A 24,136-nucleotide genomic window follows, 5' to 3' on the forward strand; every position below is an offset into this window, starting at 1 on the left:
AGTTTGCACGGCATTGCATTAATCCACCCGGGGCAAGCGAACAGCATCTTGAGGCTGGGTCTCAACCCCGGTTCCAGATAATATAATTCGAGAATCCTTTTGATATTACAAGACATTGCACAAAAAGCATTCGTCACTCTGTCTCGCCCGAGTCTCTGTCCGTGTCGTCGTCTATTGCATTGTTTCCTTCCTCAGCCGTGGCCGTAGCATCCACAGGAGCAACATCAGTCATCTCCGCGTCCTCGCCTTGCAAATTCCTGTCTTCTTCAGGAGCAGCTTCTTCTGCCTCGGTGGAGGGTGGTTCTTCAGCAGTCGACGGGACTTTTCCAATGTCAGGTTCGGGTTGTTGACCCTCGGCCTCTCCCTCCCCATCATTATCCCTTTCTTTCTCTCCTTCACCCTCACCCTCGACCTCGACCTTTGTCCCCTCTCCATTCTCGTTCGCATTCTTGTTGTCGTTCTCTCTTGCCTTCTCTGCTGTCCCGTCCGCTTCGGCCTCTACATCCCCCTCGATCAAAGCCCTCAAATCCCCACCGTATTGGACCTTCTCACAAAGCACGAACCGTCTTCCACTCGCTCGCAGCGCTCTCCACACCCGTCCGGCCTTGCGCTCCTCAATTTCTTTCTTCTCCTCCTCCGTTGCAAAGTCCATGTCTAAATTATCTGTCTCGATACCTCGATAATACTCTTCCATCGTAGGCACTTTGTGCCGCTTCGACGGCCGCTTTAGCGTTTCTAGCGGTTCGATCTTCGAGAGGAACGCCAGATCCCCTGCGCCTGGTGGATTGGGAAGAGGCTCCTTTTGTGCCTCCGTCAATTTTGTGAGTGTCTCTTTGGCTTCGAGATATGTCTGTACCGAGACGCCGTCGTGTGATATCGATGGGCAGTTCTCCGCTTTCCACCGCACCCAGTTCTTATCCCGGGATAGCACTGTGTCGACCATTCGGTAATAGAATTTGCCTTCGTTCCCGTTGCCCTGTTGTAGATAGCTCGCGATTGACGCTCGGGTGGACTGGGCCCACTTGGTGTCCTCTTCCGACAGGGTGTACGAGTACAGGACCGATTTATTTGTGAGGCCTTCGAATTTCGCTTTGGCCGCTGGGGCGAGGCTGAGAAGGAAGTCGATCATAATTAGTGCCTGGACGAGAATGTGACGCCGGAAGGCAATGTCATGTACTTCGAGATCGAAGAGGTCGCGGTTCGTTAAGTATTTCGGATTAAATGTCGAGGTTGAGGATGAAGTGTCAGTATTGGTTCGCTTGCGTTTGAGGCCGCGCTGTATATCGGAAGGGTTTGTGCTAGGCGCTGAGCTGTTGGAGACTGATTTGAAGCAGGACAGGGTCATTGCAATGCCATCTTTGAACATGGCCATGTTGGACGGTTCGAAGAGTTTGGTCGGCGAGGAGAATAAGGACTGGAGAGACCAGAATTTTGGATAGAGCGTGTCCAGATCGGGCGGCACATGGTCTTTCGTATCAGATTTCACGGCTTTGGGGACGGGTGTATTTCTTGCCGTCTTTTGCATTGATTCCTGCTCGTGGGATTGACTGTTCGACGCTGGAGTCTGAGCCCCCGACGTTGCTTGTGGAGTGTCGGTGTCAAGTTCCATCGGTTTGATTGCATCGGCCGATTTCTTCGGTGCAGGGTCGAAGGTCGTGACATTTTCAACGTGAAACTCTCCTCGCAGATTGACCGAGCTCTTATCACCCAGGGGGAAACTCTGGAACAGGAAGATAAAAACTCTTCCGCAAAGCACGGTATCCTCTGCGCGCGACAGCCTCCGGAGAAGTTCATTGCAACATCTTAGAATCACCAAATTCTTGAGCTTGAAGTGTTTCGCTGTTATCCTCTCTCTTCGAGACTCGAGATAGTCAAACACTTTTCTGCACCCATCAATCGTCTGACTATCCAATAACTCTTCAATGAGCCAGAAACTCAGACCGGGTTCGCACAAGTCGTTGTCGGAAAGCACCGTTATGATGTCGAGCAAAACCCATACTTGCGCGAATGCCGGTTCAGAAATATCGACACTTGCAACGACATCAACAAAGATCTCGCGAAATACTGTTTCGACGGCGGCATTGTGTATTTGAGCGCCCTCTTTTGAATCGCCCTGGTTACGAATTTCTCGGATTTGCTCGAGCAACTCTTCACAGTCGGGTTCCAGGATAGGAGCATCGACATCGCTGTCTTCACGAGCTTCACTGAGCCGTTGAATATGAGCTTCGATCAGGGGTTTGTATGTTTCGACAGCGGGCACGTCAATGACAGACATTGTGCCAGAGGGGTGCGGAGCTCTCCGTACGTGCTCACATCAGGGGAGCTAGAAATGTTAGGGTAGTGAGAAGACAACGGCAGTGAAGATGATGAACAGCTAAGACAGCGAACTGAATGTTGGGGGGGGAAGGCTTTGAGGCTGTGCGGAGAATTTTAAGGTCAGGCTTCGCCTGCCCTGCAATAAATTTTAGATACCTTCATCAAGGCAACTCTTCTGCAAAACTGATCCCGGGCACAATAATGGGCCTCCAATTGCGGCCTGCCTTAGCTCCAGCCCTCGATGTCTCTGCTAATACACAAAATGTCGTCGAAGGTCCCTGGGAAGAGCTGGCCAGAAAGTACTGGCTGAAAAATGCGCCGACCAGAGTCAAGCCAGAATTGATCAAGACGGCGATTTGGGATCCTTTGGAGCAGGACCAGTTTGCTTTCCGATCTCTTGCAGTACTAGAGAATCTACAGATCCTTGAGAGATTTCTTTGGCCTACGTTCTCTGCAGATTCATCGAATCACCATGTCATACTCATCGCAGTCTTCGTCAGTGTCAAACAGAGAGCACGCCTTCAGGATTGGACGTTATTTACCAATCGCCCAGAAGACTTTTCACGCCTGTTTCGTCGAATACTCTCATTGAACCTCGATTCCTCTCTCTCCCTCTCCTCTCGCTCGTCATTACTCTGCTTTGTCATTGGCGCGTTTCAATCGTTGGACAACGAACACATCCGCAAAGAATGCGCCCCTCTTGTTTCGATCTCGACATGGCACAATATACACAATGAAAGTACTCGAGAACGACTTCTGGAGGCCAGCCCGGCAAGAAGGAAAGCATGGAGAGCTGCTTCACGAAGGTTTAATGCGGCGGATCCAGAGACACAAACTCGACTGCGCTTTGATCGTGCGTGGTTGTATTCAATGCTGATCGATTATCTGACGCGACTCAACGTGTCAAATATGAGCAGCTCTCAAGAGATGGTATACTGTGAACGAATGTTAGAGTTTCTGATAGACCTCGTTAGTCAATTACCTACGAGACGATATACGAATCCACTCTTACAAGACCTGAACGTCCTACCGATTATTCGAACGTCAAAGTCATTCGAGAAAGAGGATGCTATACTCCTGCGCGATTTGACAAGTCTGTTGGACCATTTCCAGAGTTTTACTATCGATGACTGGGGAAGCACTGAGTCGGGTCGTGAAGGTATCCGCAAGGCCCACTACGAGGCATTGGCGAGACTGCAACGAACTGCACTTCAACATTTCGAGCAGAAACTGAAGGTTCTGGCGTTGTCAAATTTCGGATCAATCACTAAACGAAGCGAACTAGAGTCTCATTTCGCTCCTTTATCAGACTCCGAGCTCCAAGACCTATGTACGCATCTCGGGTTCCGAACGACGTATCCGGCGAGCACGGGATTCACCGCTAATAGAGCTGTTATGATGGAGACTCTCCTGTCCACGTTCTCGAAACCGCGAGATTTCCAAGACGTGGTGGCTCAATCGTCGGTCTTACCCACGGCAGAATCAATATACGATCCTGCTTTGCTGAGGAATGATTCATACGATGGCTCTCGACCACTGGGGATTCCTAAATTGAATCTTCAGTACCTAACTCTCAGCGACTTCATGTGGCGGTCATTTCAGCTCTACCAAGCTGAGGCCTTTTATGGCATCCGAAAGGACATGGAAAGTATCGTCAAACGAATGAAACCGAGGGCAGGAAGGGATCGGAGTACCACGATATTCGAAGGGTTTTCGAAGATGGCTTTACCGATCACGGAACCGGCAATCATCGAGGTCGGCCCCACCAAGGTTGGTCATCTTCAGCCTTCGTTTGTGCGGGCAGAGGTTATTCTCGACGTTAACCGCTTTACGGACAGCATCAGGAGAGAATGGGATAGCTTGAAACCCCATGACATAGTATTTCTACTTTCCGTCAAAGTTGTTGACAGTTCCCGACTTCTTCCCAATGGTAGCCCCAAGGAACAAGAAGGAAATCACAACATGTTGGCGGGTTTGAGAGCTGCCGAGGTGGTTCAAGTCTTGGATGACAATGGGAGAGCTTTGAGAGAGATGCAGACAAATGGGTACTCCTCGAAACCCTGGCGGAGACGTCTCTTACTCGATATGGATCCTAGGACGGATTCCGCGGCGAAATCTGCCTCTTTCAATGTCATTGCTCGTCGACAGGGTCGGGAAAATAATTTCAAACCAGTTCTGGAAACGATCCGGAAATTGGTTTCTTCGCAGACATCACTTCCCTCATGGCTACAGGAAGTTTTCTTGGGTTATGGTGATCCGAAAGGCGCTTCTTTCACGTCTCTTCCCAATCGCATCGAATCCATCGACTATCTGGACACATTTCTCGATTGGCAACACCTGGTAGATAGCTTCCCGGGCCAAACTGTCGAGGCTGCTTCAGAGAGGTCGACGCCTCTCAGCCCACCCTTTGTTCTTCGAACGGCTCCGCCAATTTCAGATGAGCCACCCGCCAATCCCAAGAAACGACGTCGGAGTCAGATGGAGCAAGATACTTCAACCATCAACGTCTCAACCTACAAGCCTCGCAATACAGGACCGTATCCGACGGATGTCCGCAAGAAGAACTCAATCCGTTTCACGCCAAAACAAGTGGAAGCAATCGTATCGGGAACGCAACCCGGCCTGACAGTTGTTGTGGGACCACCCGGTACTGGAAAGACTGATGTTGCTACTCAAACGATAAATCTACTCTACCACAACTTTCCATCCGAACGAATTCTTCTGATTGCACATAGCAACCAAGCACTCAATCAGCTTTTCCAGAAAATCATTGCTCTCGACATCGATCCTCGACATCTCCTGCGCTTGGGTCATGGAGAAGAAGAACTCGAGACCGAAACATCATACAGTAAGTATGGCCGAGTCGAGTCATTCTTGGAAAACCGGCAGACGTACCTGTCCGAGGTAAATAGACTTGCAGCGTCAATTGGTGCTGAGGGCGCCCATGGGAGTTCATGCGAGACAGCGGATTATTTCAACCAAGTTTTTGTGAGACCGGCATGGGCACGTTTCTGGGATATTGCGGAAGACGAAAATGCCACAGTTGAGAATGTCCTCGCTGCTTTCCCTTTCCACAAATATTTCAGCAACGCTCCAGTCGCGACATTGTTCCCCCCTGATGCTTCACTTGAAGAGGCGCGCAATATTGCTTCTGGTTGCCAGTATCACATTGACAAGATCTTCACGGAGCTCGAATCAATTCGTCCTTTCGAAATCTTACGAAACAATCGTGACCAAGCAAATCATCTCCTCACAAAAGAGGCACGCATCATTGCAATGACATCAACGCATGCCGCGATGAGAAGATCAGAGATTGCGGAGTTGGGGTTCCACTACGACACCTTAGTCATGGAGGAAGCTGCACAAATTACCGAAATCGAGTCGTTCATTCCATGTGCGATGCAGAACCCAGATCCAAAATCGGGAGAACTTCTCTTGAAGCGAATCGTCCTCATTGGAGACCATTTGCAAAATTCTCCCATTATTCAAAACATGGCTTTGCGCCAGTATGCCAATTTCGAGCAGTCCCTTTTCCTCCGTTTAGTTCGGCTTGGTGTTCCTACCATCCATCTAGATCAGCAAGGTCGATGTCGCTCGTCGATTGCTGAACTTTTCAAGTGGCGGTACAACAACTTGGGTAATCTACCACATCTTCTGGAGCTGCCCGAATTTGCACGTGCCAATGCCGGCTTCCGCCATGAATATCAGTTCATCGACGTCCCGGATTACCAGGGCGGAGGTGAACGCGAGCCAACGCCGCATTTCTTTCAGAATCTCGGTGAGGCGGAATACGCTGTGGCGCTATACCAATACATGAGGCTATTAGGCTACCCATCCCGAAACATCTCCATTTTAGCCACATACGCAGGCCAACGAGCTTTGATCCGCGACGTCCTGGGGCACAGATGCCAAAACAACAAACTCTTCGGCATGCCTCGCATTGTGACCACGGTGGATAAATATCAAGGAGAGCAGAACGACTATGTTATTGTGTCGATGACCCGGACTCGGTCTGTGGGATACCTTCGAGACGTACGCCGATTGACCGTCGCTCTCTCACGCGCTAGATTGGGCCTGTATGTCCTCGGGCGAAGAGAATTGTTTGAATCGTGCCTTGAAATGAAACCGGCCATGGATTTGCTGGTGCAGAGAACTGACAAATTGGTGCTCACGACGGGTGAGATGTTCCCGACAGAGCGCTTACTCGACGACGACGTGTCAGGTACGGAAATGGAAGGCGTCGAGCATCTTGGCCAGTACGTCTTTGAAATGACCCAGGCCAAGGTCAAGGCATTGGGTGGGCAGGTCAATTTGGCTGCTGAAATGGAGAAGGATGAGGATGCTTACGGCAATGCCGATGGCGAGGTGGAGAATGGCCTTGATGTCGACGAGGGGGATCCTCTTCATGATGCCATCTAACTAAGTTGTGAATTTTAGACCTTTTCTATGACACGATCCAGCCAGGCACGTATACATTGTTCTAATTTTTTTGGTTGCCTTCCTATTGCTATAAAGATCCCTGTCCTCACCCGACATTCGTGACTATCGCTTCTTGCTCTTGAAGATCCGAGCAAAAAAGCCCTTCTTCACCACCTGCTCCTCTACGGGAGTCTCATCAATTCGCTCAATCATCTTGTCGCTTTTCTTATACAACGCCTTGTGTTCCTCATGCACGTCGTGCAAGTCGTCGTAGTCGACGTGGACGAAGGCCCGTTCCACGTCGGCGAGCCCTTCGAGTTTGCGCTGCAGGGATTGGGAGACATCATGCGTGACTTTCAATGACTCGTCTTCGGACATGATGATGTCGACTTCGGCGTAGAATTTATCGCCGGCGTGGTAGGCGCGGACCTGAAACAAGCTTTAGTATGCTGTCTCAGAGTATAAGATGGAATGGATTATAGGGTAGAAAATGACGTAGTGTGTTGCATTGTGGTATGGCGGTAGCTTTTTTTTTTTGGAAGAGGTTGGGGGGAGTTGGTTCCGACTCACTGTATCAATCTTCTGAATTCTGTCGTCATGAGTAATGGACACATATACAATCTTATTCAAGAAGTCTTGTGGCGCACTCTTCCCGACGAGATACCACATGTGTTCGAACGCAGTGGACGTCCACGAGTACAAGATCAGCGCTGCAATGCAGATGGCGCCGACGGGATCGAGGTACCACACTTTTTCAAAGCGGCTGCCGACGATCGACATGATCAGTCCAAACAAGTTCACGGCGATGTCGTTGCGGTGGTCGATCATGAAGATGCGTGCTGCCGGATATCGTCGGAGGATGAAGCAGTAGACGAACAAGCATCCCTTTGAGAAAATGGCCGTCGATACGAAGGCGATGGGAATGATTTCTAACTGCTCGTTGTCTGGGGTGCCGTTGCCTAATGAACGGCCAGATTCAATGATTAATTGTACGGCGACGGTGGTCATTAGGGCGCAGAACAAGATGATGCCAACGGTCTCGACTCGCTTTCTTCCGACAGGGAATTTGGGCTGTTTAGGCCTTGAAGCCATGCGCGATGTTATTAGCATCACGACGGAACTGACGAGGTCCATCTAGAACATTAACGTTAGTGGCCAACAGGGAAAGGGGGGATCCACTTACAAATGCATCCGCCGCCGTGGCGAAAAGAGACAACGAGCCAGTGGAGACTGCTGCATAGAGCTGAATGACGAACAGGCAAAAGTTGCAGACAAAGCTAGCATTGACGGCGAAGCGGACCTTGCCTCCATTCTTGAGGTTGTCTTGGATCTCGAGAGCTTCCTCGTCCGTGCTACCCACGTAGGCGTCGATGAGAGCATTTTGTCGACTGTAATATTTCTTCACCTTTCGTTTCCCTTTTTTGGATAGCCGACTGGTTGTCTTGTCAAGGGCGTCATTTTCTCGCTTGTATCCAAGGAGAGAGAAAGGGTCCTTAGGATTGACTTGGGGAGCCTTGTCCCCCTGAGCAGGAAAAGTCGTGGTCTGTTCGGGTTTGACGCCTTGATTGCCAGCACCAACAGCGGAACCCTCAGTTGGTGAAGTACGGGGTGATTCGACAACAGAGGAGATTTCGGCTGATTCGTTTCCCCTGGCCAGTTCGTGCGTCTTTTCTTCGGTATTCGAATTCATCTTGGGCTATCGATTTCTTACAATTTGATGATCAGATGATCGGCGATCGGGAAAATTCCAAATGGAAGCAATCTCATTTGCCCTTGTGACTTTTGTAGAAAACAAATGGCGCGGCAAGGACAGACCTGGATAACAAGGACAGGTACAGGACAAGATATGGTGTGGGCCTTCTGAATTTGAGAGTGAAGCTGGGGCCATGCCTTGATGAAGTACTCATACATCTGAGACGAGGTCTTTTCATCGACCATCACGTTTCTTTGTCATTTGTGCCCTGACTATCTTGCCTATCCTCATTGTTAATCTGCGACTGTCCTAGAGCAGGATCATCGCACAATACTTTGGTAATCATGGTATTCTGTGGAACAAAGCGCCCAAAAAGTAACATCCTAAGGAAATCTTGACCTCGAATGATGATGCATGCAATTCTTGGCTGTTTCTGGACATTGCTTTTTGGGTAGCAGATGCGCGTCATCTACCCATAGATCATCCAATATCGGCATTTGGAAAGCAGACTTGGGGCTTCGCTTGATGTTTGGACCACATATTGTCAAGAAGGAATTTCTTGGTATTGTTTGAAGATACAATTCCTGGCGGAGAGGTGGAGAGTCGGAGAGATCCTGTTCTGAGGGAGATGGAACACGGGGTTAGATTGCTTGACACGGCACAAGCGTCCACTAATCCGCCGACTGGAAAGGAACAAGATGGACCCAACAAGGCTTGGCTGACTATCCGAATCTAGGAGGTGGAACGGGAGAATCTGAAAATGGGGGATGTTATGAGAAGCATCCAGAGCCTCAGGTGTGACAGTACCGAACAGAAGTATTCTCAGGATCGAAATATTGGCCCTGCCCAATCACATCCCCGCTAATTCAGGGTCAAAACATAGCCCCTGATTGGCCCGCCAAGACATCACCATGACTTCCTCAGCCTGGCTGGACCTTCTTGTTCTCCTTTGCTTCACATCCTCGACAGGGCGAGCGACATGATTCGTATCCGCTGCTACAATAACAAATACCGAACCTCAGGATACGTACTCGGCTCTTGGCAAGTGAGAACTGCCCGACGACGATGTCAAGCCAACATCCTTGAGGTTCCATCCAGCATCCCTCTCAACAATGGTCTTTCTCGACGGCGGCTACTAGGCAAGTTTGTCTCTTTGTAGCTCTCTACAGCATAAAGCTCGCCCTTCATGTTCAAATGAAGAATGGCGATGTTCGAGCCGCTCAGCAAAACCAATGAAAAGCGTCTCCATCGCCCTGCAATCTTGGTCTCACCATCTTCTTCCCACAACTGAAGACGGAAGGAGAGGAAAGTAGAATAGTCTCTTCCAGGCGTCGTTGACCCGCTGATTGACATATACCGAGGACTTTCGTACCTCAATGGCTTGAGGAGTTGAGATGTATCAGATAAGATACAGCATCCCCGCCGAACTCCTTTGTCACCTCCGTATGAAGATCGTCGACTTCTTTATTATATTTCGAGACGGATCAGGGGTTCAGCGATGTCAAATCAAAGTTTCAACCGTGGAGAAGGCTGAGGGATAGAATGCTGCCCAGCAAAAGCTATAGAAGCTTGACCTCCTTGAATTTGGAAAACTCCCTCTCTTCAGGCTCTGGCAGCTCTTTGCATTTCACTGTTTGCATTTGAGGCTGCGCCTCTCATACGTTTCCATTCGCTATCTCGACTTCATTTCTCTAGGAACTGGATCTCCCGTCTCAACATGGCCGATGCAGAAAGACCTCAATGTGGCGGGGGAGAGGCCAATGAAGATGAATATGATCTTCCACTTCATGTTGCTGCTGTTTGTATGTCTTATTCATGATAATCAGCGAGGATGAAATACTGACGAAAGGGAACAGTTCTGGTTTTCCTCTTCAGTATTGGAGGTACGAACCCAATCAAAGTATTAACCTTTTCCGAGATACTTACAGCTACAGGGGCTGGCTTCCCCGTTGTTGGCAAAAGAGTTCGATGGATGAAAATCCCGCCATCAGTGTTGTTCTTCTGCAGACACTTCGGCACAGGAGTTCTAGTGGCCACAGCATTCGTTCATGTCTGTTGAGTCCTCAAAGGTAGAGAACACTATTCTGACCTTCGAAAACAGCTTATTCCAACGGCATTCTCTTCACTGACCGACCCATGTCTTCCCCCTCTCCTCACAGAACAATATCCTGCAATGCCCGGTGTCATCATGATGGCGGCACTTTTCGCACTTTTCACCATCGAAATCTACCTCAAGGCAAAGGCTGGAGGCCATTCCCATAGCGGTCCCACGGGTCATCATGGAGTGGCGCTTGCCGATCAAGGGGCACGCCCTGGAGTTGTGTCTCAACAGAGCCTTCCGCCTTATGGAAATCAATTGGGGACTTTGAGTAGAGACGTTGACTTTGAAAAGCCACACGCTTACACACAGTACGTTTTCTACTTTCCAGGATGTAATTCAGCTGATAATTCTTCAATTAGCACCTATGAGGGTACTCCCGCCGCGCGTGAAGAGATGGAACAATATAACGACCTGTCCGACATGCCAGCATGGTTCCAAGTTTTCTACGCGCAGTACGTCCGACAACGAGAGGAACTCAGACAAATGATCATGGCCATTACACCTTCTCCTGCTACTCAGGCCGAGGTGTCATCCTTTGATGACCGATCTTCAATCGCGTTGTCGGACACGCAATCGATTGCCGATGAAGCTACCTTACGCCGCATGAATCTGAATATCACCCTCCTCGAAGGTGGTATCCTATTCCATTCAATTTTCGTCGGCATGACTATCTCCATTACCACTGAAGGCTTCTTGATCTTGCTGATTGCCATTCTCTTCCACCAATTCTTTGAGGGTTTGGGTCTTGGTTCTCGCATTGCCGCCGTTCCATATCCTAAGAAGGCTGTCCGCCCATGGATTTTGGTCGTCGCCTTTGGAACCACCTGTCCCATTGGACAGGCCATCGGACTGCTCACCCGCAACTCTTATGATCCTTCAAGCGCATTTGCGTTGATTCTTGTTGGTGCCTTCAATGCATTGTATGTTCTGTCTATCGTGCAGATGTGACATTGTTAACATCTATTTTAAGTTCATCGGGTCTTCTCGTTTACGCTGCGACGGTAGACTTGTTGGCAGAGGATTTCCTCTCCGATGAGGCTCAACACGCCATGTCGAAGAAAGACAAAATTCTTGCATTTATATATGTTCTCATGGGAGGTGAGTTGGACCCCGCTACATTTGTCATCCTATTCCTCTACTGAACTAATTATTCGTCACAAAGCGGCTGGAATGTCCGTTGTGGGTGCATTTGCTTGATCCAGTCAAGATATTGCTCAGGTATAACCCACAAGATCGCAATATGACATTGACCACATACACCATCGAATCCCTCGCACTTCCACACCGGCCCCATCCACAGCAAGTATGAGCTGAACAAAGAAGGAAAGACCTCCTTGGCAGTCCTTTCATCTATCGGCGTTGAAAATATCCAGGACCTGGTCTCCGGCTTGTAATACAAAATCTCGCTCATGAGCAACCATATTTTCGAAGACTTTGAACTTAGGGCTTGGGTCATTTACTCAGAGAATCATTAAGGATACATTATCTAGAAAGTGGAAACGAAAACCTCCAAGTCAAGTGTGTCGCTTCCTATATCTGCGACTGCGATTTACCACGCGCCTAGATATCCATTATGTTTGGTAGAAGAGACAACAATTCAATAGATCTCCGGTACATCAGTGCCAGGCAACAGAGTTCACAAGTGGAAGCTCTAGCTTTCACCGAAGCACGAGGCTGCTCCGCTTCTAAGATTGAGGACACTCTAAAACGAGCCCGACGTCAGTTCGAATAGACCAATAAGCCTCCTCAAAGTATAGGGGCTCGAGCTCTACTAACATCCATTGGGCCATATATGGAATTGGAAATCCAATCATCGTTCGGAGAACCCAGTTTCTCGCATCACGGTTCTGTCTCGGGGTCTTGGAGCGCAAAGATACACATATGGCCGCCCACCATCGCCGAGTTGACCGTCAATCTGGAACGGTCGCATCTCATCCGGGAAAGTCAGCAACTCAACGACGGTGAGCTGCTTGACAATCGGCATAAGAATGTGGAGGACTGTCTCGCTGTCTACGGCCACGTTCTCTCAGAGATCGAATCCAAGCTACGAGCACATTTCAAACACGTAGGTCACGCACTCGAAGCGCCCGCCAAGACTTCACATGGAGACATCGACGTCCTTGTTGCAGAGCCCACGAACAAAAGTGGACCGGTGACAGGAGCTTTTCTAGCCCAGGTGCTAGGAGCGGACAAGTGGAAGCGTACAGGTGGGAGTTCGACGTTTAATCTCGCACTCCGGTGGCCAAAGGAGATGGAAGAAATGGGCGGGATTACTGTTGCGGAGGAGGGCGCGAGTCCGAGTACAGGAGCAGACACGGGCGAGGAAGCCAAGGAGACACAAAAACTCCTCAACCTCGCGACCACTACTGATCCTTCACCCTCACCCGCACCAAGTATTTCTTCCCAAAAATACATTCAGGTCGACATTCACCACTGCCCGAAACAGACATATTTCACCTGGCACCTCTTCTTCCAAGCGCACGGTGACCTACGGAACATCCTCGGCGGCATCATCCGCCGACATGGACTTACATGTACATCGAAGGGCCTCTGTCTACGCATCGCAGAAGTCGAGTCCCACAACAAAGAACAATCGCGCGTACTGATGACGAACAGTCCGACCACCGTCCTCTCATACCTGGGCCTTGATACGGCGAGATACTGGGAGAAATTCGCCTCTTGGGACGAAATGATGAAGTATGCTGCGTCCTGCCGATTCCACGACCCCGGACACTGGCGTGAACGACATGCGGAGAAGAAAGCGACGGAGCTCAAGGCCAACGATCGGCAGCGCGGCGCGAAGAGGCCCGTCTTTGCATACTGGATCGACGAGTACTGGCCTGCGCATCAGGACGATGAACCAGGCAAGTCCGCGCATCTGGCGCGCGACGAAGTTGTCGAGGACGCCAAGATGTACTTTGACCCGGACTTCGCTGAGAGATTTGACGATCGCAAGACAAGATGCGTGCGTCAGATCAATGTGGGCCAGCTTTGGGCGGATATCAGGAAGGGATTGCCTCTCGAGGGCGTGGAGATCGGCTGGGTCATGAAGGGTATGAAGAGGGGGGTGGCGAGTCGGTATGAGGACATGCCGGACTCTGAGGATGTGCCTGGGTTGCGAGAGGTGAAGGCCGCGTATGCTGAAGGGCGCTTTGAGGATGTATTGGTTTGGGCGCGAGAGAATTGGAGGGGTGTTCTGGAGAAGCAGAAGAAACTGGATCAGGAGAAGAGTCATGCGCATTTGACGAAGATTAAGAGAAAGAAAGAGAAGGAAAATGCACAGACCGGTTGTGATGAGGGTCGTCGTCACGAGATCGATCCCAGACGGACAGATTGGAGAAGGTCATGATAAAAACGCCCCAGGGCACGACATTTTTGAAGCAATGGCCCTTCATCGTCGTCGAAATCAAATCATACATTCTCTCATCCGTGGCATCTGGTCTTGTGGTATTTCATTTCCTTTTCCCACTCGCAGCCCAGACCCGCCGTCCCGATTCCCAACTTCCCGTCGCAACGCCGCATACCTAATCCAGCTTCGCCATCTATCGTACCTTGATGTTGAGTGTGGTAAAACAATATCGTACACATCCCCAAGAACCATTCCCGTCCCGTCGTCACATGATCATCTCCGGTATGCGCACGGCGAGTCTGATTTACGCCTTTGTTGTAAAATCGACTTCCCCCGGCAACAGGCCGCCATCACTTGCTTTCTCGCACGTACAACTTCCCGCGCTCCTCTTGCCACACGCACACGTGGCTCCAGCAGGTGCAACATTCTCCGTAGCTGCGCGGTCACAGGTGCATTGGCTTGCGGGACGGGCTCCTATATACACATCAAAGGAGACGTTAGTCTTGCATTCGATGCAACATTAGCGGTATAACTGCGTAGCAGAGAAGCGGGTATGGATTGAAATGAAGTTCACCAGAGCAGAGTGTAGAAATAGGATGAGGTAGAAAGGAGTCACATACGGCATGAACATCTAGCACCTTGCAAAGAGTTCTCGGTGGCTTGTTTCTCGCACGTGCAGTGCATGGCAGACTGCTTGCCGCAGGAGCATGTGGCTTTTTGAGCGCAGACACACTCTGAGGAACGGCCGCAGCAGGTTGTTGGCTTGACCATTTTCGAATGTAAAAGATCAAGGTGGAATTGAATGGAGTGTTGAGTGTCGACTGGGGACGAGATTCGTATTCGTGATTTTCATGGTCGAGGAGAATTGACGAAGTGATTGATACTTTTATATTTTCCTCAATACATGACGTTGAAGGGCAGTCTGACAATTAGCTTAATGCTGATTGGTTGATTTGGCGAGCCCTGCCAGTTTTCGTTCAAAGGAAAGCCAATCATCCAATGGACATTATCAACTGAACTAAGTGGCATGACATTGTTCGTTTCAGTTGTCTGAGCATCAGCGATGGGGACTGCGGGTACATCTCGAGTCAACTTATGATTGAAAATGATTGGGGGTTCGCCAAAGGTCATTCATTTATGGACATCACGTTTGCTCCTGTACCGTCTTCAACCAGTCAACTGTGAGTCCTAATACTCCCCATGTTCCTGTTCCCCCCCTTTCTATTCTCTACTGCTTCGAGAGGACTGGCCTTAGAGTTTCCCCAGACAAAGGTTTGCCGCATTCCTCACAACAATCCCCGAGTTTGGGTCGTCCACTGAGAATATCCACTGTGTCCTTCATCTTCATCCAGAATTCATTCTTGGGTCTTCGATCTGCCCAATCTGTTCCAGTTGCTTCTAACCCTGTCTCTCCTCCCAAAGGAGTAAAGACAACTTCGGAACCTTGAATACCGATGACGGACACGGACAAAGGATCATCCGCAATGTATCCCTTGGACTTGCCGGTATATCTATCCTCGATGTGCTGCATACACTTGATCGCCATTCGGAGGGCTCTTATTCGATCCATCGGCGAGGGTTTCCCGCCCTGCTGATAATGACCCGGTACCGCCGCTCTTGATTCAAACCGACCTCGAGCTTCTTCTCTGATCATATCGGCAATCACTTGAGTGGTGTATGTCTGACTAGCTCGTTCATTTCGAAGGATGATCTTACCTGCTCGTGACGCTCCTTGGTCATTTCGGAAATTTTCTCTCAAGAATTCAATGTCCCGGGCTATCATGTGAATATTGATTCCTTCTTCGGGAATGTAGACCGCCAACGCGCCCACCGACAGGCCAGCCATTGTGGCCAGATATCCGGATCGACCCCCTTGTGTTTCAATAACGAAGACTCGTCTTCTTGATGAGGAAGCTGACTGTCGGATGGCATCGCAAAAGTTGATCAGTGTGTTGAGGCACGTATCGCTGCCCAGGGAATACTCGGTTCCAGGGACATTATTCGAGACCGTGGCCGGCAAGACAATCAATGGAATCTTAAACACGGAGTATTCGGCTCTTGCTTTTCTGAGTTCACTGGCTGCGGTGAATGCCTCGAATCCACCGATGAGGAACAACGCATCGAATTTGTACAGTTCGAAGCATTCGGCGGTTTTCTTCATATCGGCACTGGGGAGACCACGGTTTGTACCGATCTCTGAACCCCCTTCGTTCACCCAGGGGTCCACATCAATCCATTTACACTCACGAACGGATCCGAGCGGTTTGTCATCATGGTGACGTTGCAAGCCGGGAAAGCCATTGTGAATGGCCACGGGAGTGTGACCTCGGGTCAAGCAATAAGCTACAGCAGCTCGCGTGGCTGGATTCATGCCCCCTGCTGGGGCTCCGACATGGATGATGGCAATTCGCATTCTCTTCTCTTCCGGGAGACGTAGTTTGGGATGGTCGGTATATGTGGTGATCATGTAACTGTGGTAGTATTCCTTGAATTCGACGTCTCGAAGGAGCATCGCCTTATCGAAATCTTTCGCTTGAATGGCAGCAGCGACGGATTTGGTCAATGCCACCGCTTCCATCAAATTGGATCGTTCAATTTTGTTTTCGCGAATCGTAATGACCGGGGTGGGAGTCTCGGGAGTCGCATCAAGGACGGCATTCACGGCTTCAACACCTTGCAAGGTGGACAGCCACCGATCATAGAAGCACGCCTGTCCTCCTCGTTGTGTGTGTCCGAGGACGGTGACTCGGGTGTCCAACTTGAGTTTGGTACTCAAAAGGTCCTTGACCTGGTTGGCTGTGATCTTCTTCAATTCAATATCGTGGGCACCCTCGGCGATGATGACAATTGACCTTCTCTTGCCTCGAGATCTATGTTTGGCAATAATGTCACACATTTGATCTTCCCAACCCACTCGGGGTGGCTTTTCGGGAATGAAGACGAAATCGGCCCCGGTGGCTATCGCCGCCATGAGAGCGAGCCAACCGCAATGCCGGCCCATCACTTCAATGACGAATCCTCGTTGGTGAGAAGAAGCGGTATCGAAGACGTCATCGACAGCAGAGCAAATGCGTTCGAGGGAGGAGTAGCAGCCGATGGTGGCATCAGTTCCGGACATGTCGTTGTCGATGGAACCGACAAGGCCGACAATGTTGAGGTGTTGGTAAGGTTCCACCTCTTCTCGTTTCAATTCACCAGTGTCCACCAGCTCTTTGAGCAAACTTGGCCATTCTGCTCGGAACTTGTCCGCACCAGTCAAACTGCCATCACCACCACAGATGACCAGAGCATCAATCCCCCGAATGACCATGTTTTTGGCAGCTTTTAATCTTCCTGGTCTTTCGAAAAAGGCCATACATCTTGCGGTGCCGATGAGAGTTCCCCCACGAGACAAGTATCCACGGACATCTTCCCACCTCATTTCTTTGATCAAATCTCCACCTTGGACAAGCCCTTCATAGCCTTCGTAGATCGCATAGGCCTCGCAGCCTCTGTAGATGGACATACGAACCACAGCTCGGACAGCTCCATTCATGCCGGGAGAGTCACCTCCACTGGTCATGACACCAATTCGACGCTTCCGAGGAGGTTCCGGCCCGCCGTTCTCAGCCATGCTCTCGGATCGGGGAGGTCGAGAAGAAATTAGGTCGAAGGTGTCACAGAAATAGGAGGAGGGCTCGTTGAGATCGATCGGGGAACGGCCCGAGTAGGGAAGAGGGCAGAAGGGAGCAGAGATATGTATTAGCTAGAGAAACTAAAGGTGTTGGGGGGGGGGGGGGGAAACAAAAAAAAAAAAAAAAAAAAAAAAGGAAGGATAGAAAGGAACAGTCTTCGAGGTCAGAAGCAAGCTCTATGGGGAAGAAAAAAGGTTGGGATGGGGTGTGAGGTGAAGATAATAGCGAATGTCGACTGATAGGTTGATGGATGTTTGTCGCATGGCGGTGATGAAATTTCAGCCGAGCCGGATGATGAGGGGAGCTCACGTCATTGGGTGAAAGAGCTATGGAAGGGATGCCGGATGGTGTGAGGGGTGGAGCTCCAGGAATTAACGGCACTATTGATAGCGTGGTCGCCAATGAGCCAATGGTCAGCTCCCGCACTCGGCCACTTTACCCTCTTGAGACTAGTCCCAAAAAGGTCGGATATCAATTTTGATGCCAAGGCTGACCAGGCCGCGTCCAGATTCCCAGGCTCGCTCTCCAATCAAACTGCCTCTCCTTCCAGAAGCAATATCAACACGGACTTGTCATCAATATGAATCTGGAATTCCGATAGCGGCACCTGTCTTTTCGGCAAATATTGGTTCACCCTGTCCCCAGATCTAGAGTCAATCATGAGCCATTTTCATCCACATCAACGGCTTCTCCTGACATCAGAGTGCTGCACGTCATGCCTGAGCCAAATTCCATCAGCCTTCTCATCCCTCCCGAACCGACTTCACGGTCACAAGACTTGCAAACCCAGATCCAAAGAATTACCGCTCAGCGGGGCCACTTCCGTCATGTGACTGAGCGTTCTCTTCTTGCCGAAATCCAGGGCAAGGCTTCGGCTCCCGATGTCCTCGATTCCCGTCGTGAAGATGATGCCCAAGCCGAGGAAGATGAACCACCACAGAAACGTCGGGAACGTTTATGGAAGTGCCGGGAAGAGATGCTGGAGCGTTTGAGGTGAATAACTCGTCTCCGCTTATTTCATGATCTGACCTGAACAGCTACGCTCAGAATGAGATCCTCTGTGCGCTGGACTTTGTCTCGCTCCTCATTTCCAAACAGTCCACCCCGGCTCAGAGTTCCATGTCTCCAGCTCTCAAAGAAGCTGTTCCTGCGGGGACTCTTGCTGCACGAGTCCTGCCGCACCAAACGCTCTCCACTTCCGTGAAACGGCAACTAGCTGCGACCTCTCAAGGCTGGAGATCAGAAAGTTTTCGATCTGCGTCAGAGAAACTGTCGGCCGCGTCGTCTCGGTTGAAGAATGATGCAGAACGCGAATCTGAATATTGGGCCCAAGTGGCGGACCTCACCACACATGGCTGGGCGGTCTCGAGACTGCCCCGCGACCGCAAAGCGATCGGAGTTCATTTCGGTTTTACTGAATCTGCACCTCAATTCGGTGACCGAGGTTTTGCTCTTCTTCGTCAGTCAGACGATGGAACGGTGACATTGGATCAGCAGTCAACCCGGCGTAGACGGAAACGTCTGGGAGTCTATGTGATTCGTGACCAGGTCAAGACGGGCGGCTATCATTTTCAGACTCGTGGGGAAGGTCCGACAGGAGATATCGGTCAACAGCTCACTGACATGCGCGATTCTCTTTTCGAGGAAGAGCTATTCTACGAGATTTGCCGGGAGGCGCGCATCGTAGCCAACCAAGGAATCGCGGCGCGGGCACAGGCCGTGGAAATTGATGTCGGTGGCGATTATCAACTTGCACTCGTCTCTGCCGAAGAACAGCCATCAGACGTGTCGTCGACTAATCCTGAAGACAACACGATTGCCGAATTTGTCGGAATTTCTCTACGATTATTGTTGACCGCTGCACACGAACAAAATTTGATCCGAAGATCGCAGAAACCACCACCAATGACACTCAAACCTCGACCAATACCTGAATACGCGCTTCTTCGACCGATATTAGCCCGTCTGAGACATAAATCCGAAACAACGGCATTTTGGAATAGCTGTCAAGCGTTGATTCGACCTCTGAAGTCCGCAAGCGTACCTGTCAGCTTGGAGATGGAGAATTCAAATGCAGGGTTCAACTCCTTGAACATAGAAGCACCGGATACCGTTCTCGCTAACTTGATGCTTCCCGCAAAAACCGGTTTCAAGATCAGCCTAACAGGGGGCAGAAGTCTGGCAATCGGATTGGCCACCTTCCTAGGACCTCCTCTGTTTGGATCGCGCTATGAAACATCTTCGATCGATTTCGGGTTTTCGACCCTACCAGCCGCGCGTCAAGAGACCCGAGAAGCAGCGGTATCATTTGTACGACAAGTGTTGATGTTGGACCTTGTTTCCGGTGCGGAGAGCCTTAGCAGGCAAATCCGGACCGGTCAGGATGGCAAGTCCCAACAATGGAAAGTATCACAACCGCACAGTGGTGAATTATGTCTCTATGATTCAGACGAGGCGGTGAAAAAGGTGCAGATTGCTGTTCAACCCCAATCGTTTGGTGTCAAGTTATGCACCTGGGGGAGGACATCTAGCCCGGAGAACGCGTCATGGTCGTGGACATCCACCGGAGCGTCCAGGGCCCAAGGGTCGGAGGTGAGAACAGAGTACGGTGTTACATTTGACCATGTCTTGAGCCTGATACTGAAGGCGGAGGTGTAGGGAGGATGTCCTGATATCAATTCCGCAATAGCTAGGGCCCTTGCGAGACTATTATTCATACCCAACCAGAGACCATCAACCAGAGGTGGGGCAGTACGTAGCAAACTTACTAGGATGGGTAATTGTAGGATTGTTCTCCTTCTCAGAACGGCATCTGGAACAAACCATCTTACCAATTTCGGTAAGCCGATGTGTGCTAGAACAATATCGCTCGCTTCTCTCACAATTCCCTCCGACTACCACTGGCAATGACGCGATCCTAAAACCCTTTTACTTGGAACCCCCATCGGCTTCGAAGCTACTCCAGAACGACGCATATATAAAACAATTGCAGACTCGTCTTGATGCCGATGCCACTCAAAAACTTCCTCCTCGCCTTCAGAGCAATTTCAAGAACATACACGCACAATGGTCCCTCAACAATACGACTACCATATCCCCGCAGGCCTCCATGCCATACCCGCCGACCTGGTCGACCTCCGCCCAGACCCTGAGATCGACGAGACCTTGCTCCACCCCCCACCAATCTCAGACGAGAAAAACATCTGGTTCTTCTGGCACAGTGGCTACAAGACCATGCACCCTTACACGAAACGTAATGTTCGAGCCTGGCATCGACGGTTTTCCAAGCACGGCTGGACCATTCGAGTGCTGGACCGGCAGCCGTCGTCTCCCCTGAACGTCGCCCACTTTCTGGACATCACCGACTCGAACACCTTCCCCCGAGCCTTTATCGATGGCACCATTGGGGGCGACTATGCGCCTCAGCACACGTCCGATCTCGTCAGGTGGCCGCTCCTGCTCGAGTACGGCGGTGTGTACGCGGATGTCGGCATGATTCAGATCGGCGACTTGGACCGTCTGTGGAATGAGACGGTCGGAAATCCAGACTCGCGCTTCGAAGTGATCTCGTACTGCAACGGCGAGATCGAGGCACCCAGTCTGACGAATTACTTCCTAGCCTCTCGTCGGGATAATGCGCTCTTTTCCCGATGCCACAAGCTCCTCCTGGCATTATGGGCGGCGGATGGCGGCAAAACCAGCACCGAGGGAATGCACCGCAGTCCCTTGCTGAAAGGCGTTCCAATGATGGGAGGTCCCTTTACGATCGAGGAGGACGACAAAAAGATCGGTCCCGAGGAGGTCGGTCGGATATTGACCGATTACATCATTCAAGGACAGGTCATGACGATGGTCATGGGACTGGTCGACGAAGAAGACGGCTGGGATGGGCCCAAGTACGTCGCCGACCATGTCTATGGTATCGATTTCATGGCGGGTTCGCAGCTCATCAACGAATATACGGACTGGAACGGACAGAAAGCGTTCGATTTGATGTCGCTGACGCTGCCCAAACCAGGCGAGAAAGAGAACGCGGAGCAGAAGCAGGCAAGGGAGATCGTCGAGGGGTGTCTGCAGAAGAGTTTTGGATTCAAGTTGGCTCATGGGCTCATTTTGAGAGTGTTCAAGGTCACCCTGGGTTCGTTGTGGAGGCAGCACGAGGGGTCGGACAATGTGCCCGGTACGTATGCGCACTGGCTGAGGCATGCCACCACGTATTGGAATCAGGACGACATTCCGCCTACGTTGAAGTTCACGGTGAAGGAGCCAATCAAGAGAGGGCCGTTGTTGAGAGAGAGATAGACCAGGCGAGCCCGATTTGATAGACTTCTAGATCCCCGATCGGACAAACCAATGATATTATTTCTGCCCGGGAATTAAATACTAGTTTCCAATATCCGGGGGGTTCTCGTGAACGACATTCTTCCCAAAGCTACTCGTGTGTCGTTCATTTTGCAATTGATGAGAGAGGATGGTATTGGAGGCTTGTTTTGCTCATTGGATGAAAACCGGAACCACTGAGAGCGCATTATTTGGACCAGTCAATTCATCACACAACGGCGGCTGAGGGTAGACACGGACGGCATCGCTCATACTTCAGATTTACTCATCTCGGCAACCGGAAATCCAGCTCAGCGACGCCAATGTAACATTTCTCCATTTTCATGCCATTGACCTGATCACCGGAGAGAGAATATCGGCAGCTCTTCCCTGCGTCCTGGTTAACAATTGACGTGGGGAACATCAGAAATAGCCGAAATGACGACAAGATATCGCGTCGAATGTATGGCATCCTGCCCTTGAATCAGGGTGCATTCTTGCTGACGAAATGTAGATGCGCTCAAGGCAAGTGTTGACTGATGCCGTTGAGAGCCACCACGGGATGCTGACTTTGATGCGATTCAGACTCACCGGAGAGATCAATTGGTGAGCGAAAATCCCAGATGCATGAATCTGATTAACCTTCCCCCGGTCAGATCGAGTGGATCAAGGTAGAATCTTTCCGTGGATATCGCCCCTATTTTATCTGACGTCTTCAAAGGGACTCCTTGCAGTCCCCTTCGTACTCAATTCTCAACCAGCTGTTGAATATGACGATGGCAATGAGCAGAGTCTGGATACCATGGCGAGATCCGCGCGGCAACGATACGCAGAGATCTTCCGGGATGTGGAGGACCTCATTTTAGATCAGAGTATGCTGAATGTCAGCGGACCAAGACGAGGAGCTGACCAGATCTACAGTCAACCATCAAAATTCCTCCGGCTCCAGATCCAAACTCAGCATGTTGGTCCCGACGATCTCGACGTTCTTCACTCCTCTAGCATTGGAAGACGCTTTCAAGCATCAAGATTCGATCCGTGCCATTTCATCCCGCCGCTTCGTTGCGCCATCCTTCAACGACATCCGCTTGATTCTCAATACGGCCCAAATCATGGCCATGATACGACCCAAACCGTACAAGGCTTTAAAATCCAACATCAAACCCGGGCTCGACTTGCTCACATTCGACGGTGATGTGACGTTGTATGAGGATGGAGCGTCTCTTCATTCACCCGAAGCGAACCCCGTGATCCTTCGGCTGCTCCACTTCTTGTCCAAAGATGTACGCATTGGTATTGTTACGGCTGCCGGATACACGCAGCCACAGAATTACTACAATCGATTATCTGGTCTCCTTCTCGCCGTTCAATCATCGACGGCACTGACCCCTGCTCAAAAGTCGAACCTGATTATCATGGGTGGAGAATCCAACTTCTTGTTGGTATTTGACGAAAAGGCAGAGTACTGTCTCCGATACATTCATCGTCGCCAATGGGTTCTGGAGACCATGAAGACCTGGTCTGAACCAGCCATTCAATCACTTCTGGATGTTGCAGAAGCGGCTTTTCACTCATGCATACGGACTCTCCACCTCCAGGCCAGGGTGCTCCGCAAAGAACGAGCCGTGGGGATATATGCAGCAGATCAGTCGAAGAAGCTCACCCGGGAGCAACTCGAAGAGACCGTGCTGGTGGTCCAGCAAGTGGTGGAGAGTTCACTGACGACGTCAGGCACCGATGAACCGGCTCTGCATGCCAACATCCCCTTTACTGTGTTCAATGGAGGTGCCGATGTATTCCTCGATATTGGAGACAAGTCTTTGGGGGTGCAATCCTGCCAACAGTGGTTTGGCGGTATCCCACCTTCGAGTACTCTTCATGTGGGCGATCAGTTCTTGAGCGGTGGAGGGAATGATTTCAAGGCGCGAAGTGCGTGTTGTTGTGCATGGATTGCCAGTCCGGCCGAAACTGTGGCATTGTTGGATGAGATGATAGCTCTCGGACAGACCAAATGAATGCGATGGGATGGATAAGTGGATGAATGACGGGTTACTCACAGGGGATCTGGGACACCTGTGTGCAGAATAGATCTATTCGAGGTTTTACTACTTCGAGGTATACACGTGCGAATTACGGACATTTGGCACTGACCTCCAACGTTGCTCCCCGTTGCCACCACGTCCGTGGCCGTCCCTCGTACTTGGTCCACCGCACGAGGCCCGTCCTTGAATGCGATTCCGAGTCGTCGGATTATGACAGCTCTC

General features: G+C 50.6%; 9 protein-coding genes across 9 annotated transcripts; 6 read left to right on the forward strand and 3 right to left on the reverse strand.

Annotated features, from left to right (window-relative positions):
* Window positions 1-133: 133 nt before the first annotated feature.
* Z518_04709 (uncharacterized protein) lies at window positions 134-2,275 on the reverse strand (the record flags this gene model as incomplete). Its single annotated transcript, XM_013418415.1, has 1 exon — window positions 134-2,275. The coding sequence occupies one exon, from the start codon at window positions 2,273-2,275 to the stop codon at window positions 134-136; it is 2,142 nt and encodes a 713-aa protein (XP_013273869.1).
* A 242-nt stretch (window positions 2,276-2,517) lies between these two features.
* Z518_04710 (uncharacterized protein) lies at window positions 2,518-6,735 on the forward strand (the record flags this gene model as incomplete). The annotated part of the gene is made up of 1 exon (XM_013418416.1): window positions 2,518-6,735. The coding sequence occupies one exon, from the start codon at window positions 2,518-2,520 to the stop codon at window positions 6,733-6,735; it is 4,218 nt and encodes a 1,405-aa protein (XP_013273870.1).
* Window positions 6,736-6,858: 123 nt separating this feature from the next.
* Z518_04711 (uncharacterized protein) lies at window positions 6,859-8,425 on the reverse strand (the record flags this gene model as incomplete). The annotated part of the gene is made up of 3 exons (XM_013418417.1): window positions 6,859-7,164; window positions 7,306-7,869; window positions 7,919-8,425. 3 exons carry the CDS (start codon window positions 8,423-8,425, stop codon window positions 6,859-6,861), a joined length of 1,377 nt encoding a protein of 458 aa, XP_013273871.1.
* A 1,720-nt stretch (window positions 8,426-10,145) lies between these two features.
* Z518_04712 (uncharacterized protein) lies at window positions 10,146-11,671 on the forward strand (the record flags this gene model as incomplete). Its single annotated transcript, XM_013418418.1, has 5 exons — window positions 10,146-10,230; window positions 10,330-10,478; window positions 10,530-10,841; window positions 10,899-11,449; window positions 11,500-11,671. 5 exons carry the CDS (start codon window positions 10,146-10,148, stop codon window positions 11,669-11,671), a joined length of 1,269 nt encoding a protein of 422 aa, XP_013273872.1.
* Window positions 11,672-12,321: 650 nt separating this feature from the next.
* Window positions 12,322-13,878, forward strand: Z518_04713 (uncharacterized protein; the record flags this gene model as incomplete). Its single annotated transcript, XM_013418419.1, has 1 exon — window positions 12,322-13,878. One exon carries the CDS (start codon window positions 12,322-12,324, stop codon window positions 13,876-13,878), a length of 1,557 nt encoding a protein of 518 aa, XP_013273873.1.
* Window positions 13,879-15,106: 1,228 nt separating this feature from the next.
* On the reverse strand, window positions 15,107-17,491 carry Z518_04714 (6-phosphofructokinase; the record flags this gene model as incomplete). The annotated part of the gene is made up of 1 exon (XM_013418420.1): window positions 15,107-17,491. One exon carries the CDS (start codon window positions 17,489-17,491, stop codon window positions 15,107-15,109), a length of 2,385 nt encoding a protein of 794 aa, XP_013273874.1.
* Window positions 17,492-18,267: 776 nt separating this feature from the next.
* Z518_04715 (uncharacterized protein) lies at window positions 18,268-20,210 on the forward strand (the record flags this gene model as incomplete). The annotated part of the gene is made up of 2 exons (XM_013418421.1): window positions 18,268-18,545; window positions 18,590-20,210. The coding sequence occupies 2 exons, from the start codon at window positions 18,268-18,270 to the stop codon at window positions 20,208-20,210; spliced, it is 1,899 nt and encodes a 632-aa protein (XP_013273875.1).
* Window positions 20,211-20,618: 408 nt separating this feature from the next.
* On the forward strand, window positions 20,619-21,854 carry Z518_04716 (uncharacterized protein; the record flags this gene model as incomplete). Its single annotated transcript, XM_013418422.1, has 1 exon — window positions 20,619-21,854. One exon carries the CDS (start codon window positions 20,619-20,621, stop codon window positions 21,852-21,854), a length of 1,236 nt encoding a protein of 411 aa, XP_013273876.1.
* Window positions 21,855-22,674: 820 nt separating this feature from the next.
* Z518_04717 (uncharacterized protein) lies at window positions 22,675-23,887 on the forward strand (the record flags this gene model as incomplete). The annotated part of the gene is made up of 2 exons (XM_013418423.1): window positions 22,675-22,744; window positions 22,794-23,887. 2 exons carry the CDS (start codon window positions 22,675-22,677, stop codon window positions 23,885-23,887), a joined length of 1,164 nt encoding a protein of 387 aa, XP_013273877.1.
* Window positions 23,888-24,136: the final 249 nt, after the last annotated feature.

The sequence above is a fragment of the Rhinocladiella mackenziei genome (genome assembly GCF_000835555.1).
Source record: "Rhinocladiella mackenziei CBS 650.93 unplaced genomic scaffold supercont1.3, whole genome shotgun sequence".
Taxonomy (NCBI): domain Eukaryota; kingdom Fungi; phylum Ascomycota; class Eurotiomycetes; order Chaetothyriales; family Herpotrichiellaceae; genus Rhinocladiella; species Rhinocladiella mackenziei.